This window comes from Gavialis gangeticus, unplaced genomic scaffold (genome assembly GCF_001723915.1).
Source record: "Gavialis gangeticus isolate Ggan-Ray unplaced genomic scaffold, GavGan_comp1, whole genome shotgun sequence".
NCBI lineage: Eukaryota > Metazoa > Chordata > Crocodylia > Gavialidae > Gavialis > Gavialis gangeticus.
The window spans coordinates 129192904-129195257 of record NW_017729022.1 but is presented as its reverse complement, the minus strand read 5'-3'; the positions used below and the strand labels follow the sequence as shown (position 1 = coordinate 129195257).

The 2354-nt window shown below is 38.7% G+C and overlaps 1 protein-coding gene across 1 annotated transcript in view; it reads left to right on the top strand.

The window, feature by feature from the left end:
* Positions 1–2354, top strand: part of ABHD12 (abhydrolase domain containing 12) — a 111031-nt gene that overhangs the window by 79638 nt on the left and 29039 nt on the right. Inside the window, exon 5 of the mRNA XM_019516165.1 lies at positions 947–977. Coding sequence (XP_019371710.1) covers positions 947–977 — 31 coding nt within the window. The remainder of the gene's footprint in view (positions 1–946; positions 978–2354) is intronic.

Genomic DNA, 2354 nt, shown 5'->3' with positions numbered 1-2354 from the left:
CCATTTTCAGGCCCCCTTTCTGTCCGGGCCCTGTCCGGGCCCCAGGCAGACACCTGGTTTGCCCATGCCTGTGTCCAGCCCGGGATAAAAGGTATAAATCACCCAGACAGTTAATTTTTAGCAGCCATTTTAATTATGCCATATCTAAGGGCAGTTTCAAGTAGAATCACTTGTGTGGGTGATGTCTGGGTATGAATCTATTCCCAAAGTCCACATAACACTTTGTTGACTTCAGTGGGAACTCAAGCAGCCCTACTTTTCTATGATCTTATAATTTGATTTGAGAGCATTTTTTTTTGTTTTTAGATAATCAAGTCCCTTGGTATTTTCAGTCACTATGCATTGTAATACTGCCATTACTGCTAGGGCTCATTGCAGCTCAGGTCTGTTTGTTCCTAAAAAGAAATAAAAAAAACCCATCAGTTGGGGCCCCACAATGATCAGTGCCTAAGGCAAAGCTGCTTACTTTAGCCTTTTTTTCATACCAGTGCAGCATCTGAACCTGTTCTGTTTGTAGTACTCCACCAAAAGTTCTTTTCCACATTAGTAAATCATGCTGCTGATATAGCCTAAGGAAGACTTAGGCTGTTTTGAAAATTACTTCTGATGAATTTGGCTTGCTTCCCTTGTCTTTTGTATTTTTAGAGAGTTGTTAATACTGGCAAAAACTCCCATTTTCTAGATGTGCATATGTGTATCTGGTTTGTGAGGAGAGGGAAAGAAGGCCAGGTATGGAGTGCATACTTGTTCAATTAACAGATGGCTGTCTGCTTGTGGCAAGCAGCCAAGGACTTAAGGTATTTTGTATTTCTAGAGTATTAACCTTAGTCTGTATTCTCTCTGAGACCTGGAGAAAAAAAATACAGGTCTGAAACTAGATGTTTGTGGGAGCTTAATTACTAATGTGGGTTTTTTCCTCCCCGTTCTCTTTAACTTCCTTTCACAGAGGAGGGGATCACCGTGTGGAACTCTACAAGGTAAGTAATTGTGACTTATTCCAAACAGTGTCATTAATGATGAAAAAACAAAAGCATTTTATAGAACGTTGCTGTTAGTCTAGCACCTATGACTTGATACCAGCAGAAGGCTAATTCCTGGCCTCCTACACTACCTGGAAGTAAAGGGAGCATGGATAGCTGTTAGCAATAAGCATGTCTTTTGGCCTCTCTTCTGTCTTTTTACAAATAGAGACTTGGCAGGGAGTTGTGGGGGAGTCCTGTCACTCTGATCTATTGGAAGTCTGGTCTGTTGGCTGATTCAGGCCTCTGCTTTGCATCTCACAGGATTGCTGCATTCACTGAAGTAGTTGAGACGATAAGGATGGTATTCCTTGGAACTGTCTATAATACCCAAGCACAAGCAGTTGTATTATATACCAGACATAGGCTCTGACACTAAAACTTCTAGGTACAGTTGTTGGAGAATTTATAAAATCAGATTTTCTATGCAAAACACCATACCAAATCTGTCAAATTTTGTGAAAGCCAGTGATATCTGCCTCGCTCTGCAGATTAGAATAGGTGCACTCTTTATGTGCTTGAAGGGAGTTTGCCAAAGGGTTTGAATTTACTGGTTCAGATTTTTTGTGCATACAAAATTCACAAACTCTAGCAGTCTCTTGGATTTTACCCACAACAGATGCTTTAAAATATTGTAAATTGGTACAAAGTGAGTATTGCTTTTGCTAAGGCTTCTTTTTGGTTTTGGTTTGTTTGTTTGTTTGTTTGTTCATTTGTTAGTACGTTGTAACTCATTTTCAACAGAATGAATGGGCTCTTTGTTAAGATGTAAATGCCGATCTTCAGGATAAAAGACATTAAGCAATATATACTTTAGCTGTAGATTTTTAAACATTTTCAAAAACTAAAACCAGCCTCATCTTGTCATACGTGTTTGTATCATTTTAAGCATTCACAGAGGAGTGAAGATGTTCCATGTGTCAGCTTGGCCCTAACAATGTGAATCTGACTACTAGGAATAAGGTCATCTTTTGTACTTTTTTTCTCTGACAAATCAGAAGGGATGCATTTGGGGAGGAAAAACAGGAGAAAATTTGCAATTATCAGTGGTAAAATGCTGCAGAGAAAAGCTATAGCTTAGATGATACTGCTCTCACTTAGGATTTTCCTCTCATTTTCATATAATGCTGATATAAGCAAGATCAGGTGCTCTTTATTGTTTTTTTCCAAGGCTTGGAGCTGGTGTTCATACAGATTGGTGCTTCATAAGTAGGGATCCTTGTTTTCTGTTTTAAAAATCACAAATTCTCTGATTTAAAAAAAATAGCAAATTATCTGATTAAAACCTCAAAATCCATGATTAAAATGAAACACCACTCGTGTGTGTGTGTGTGT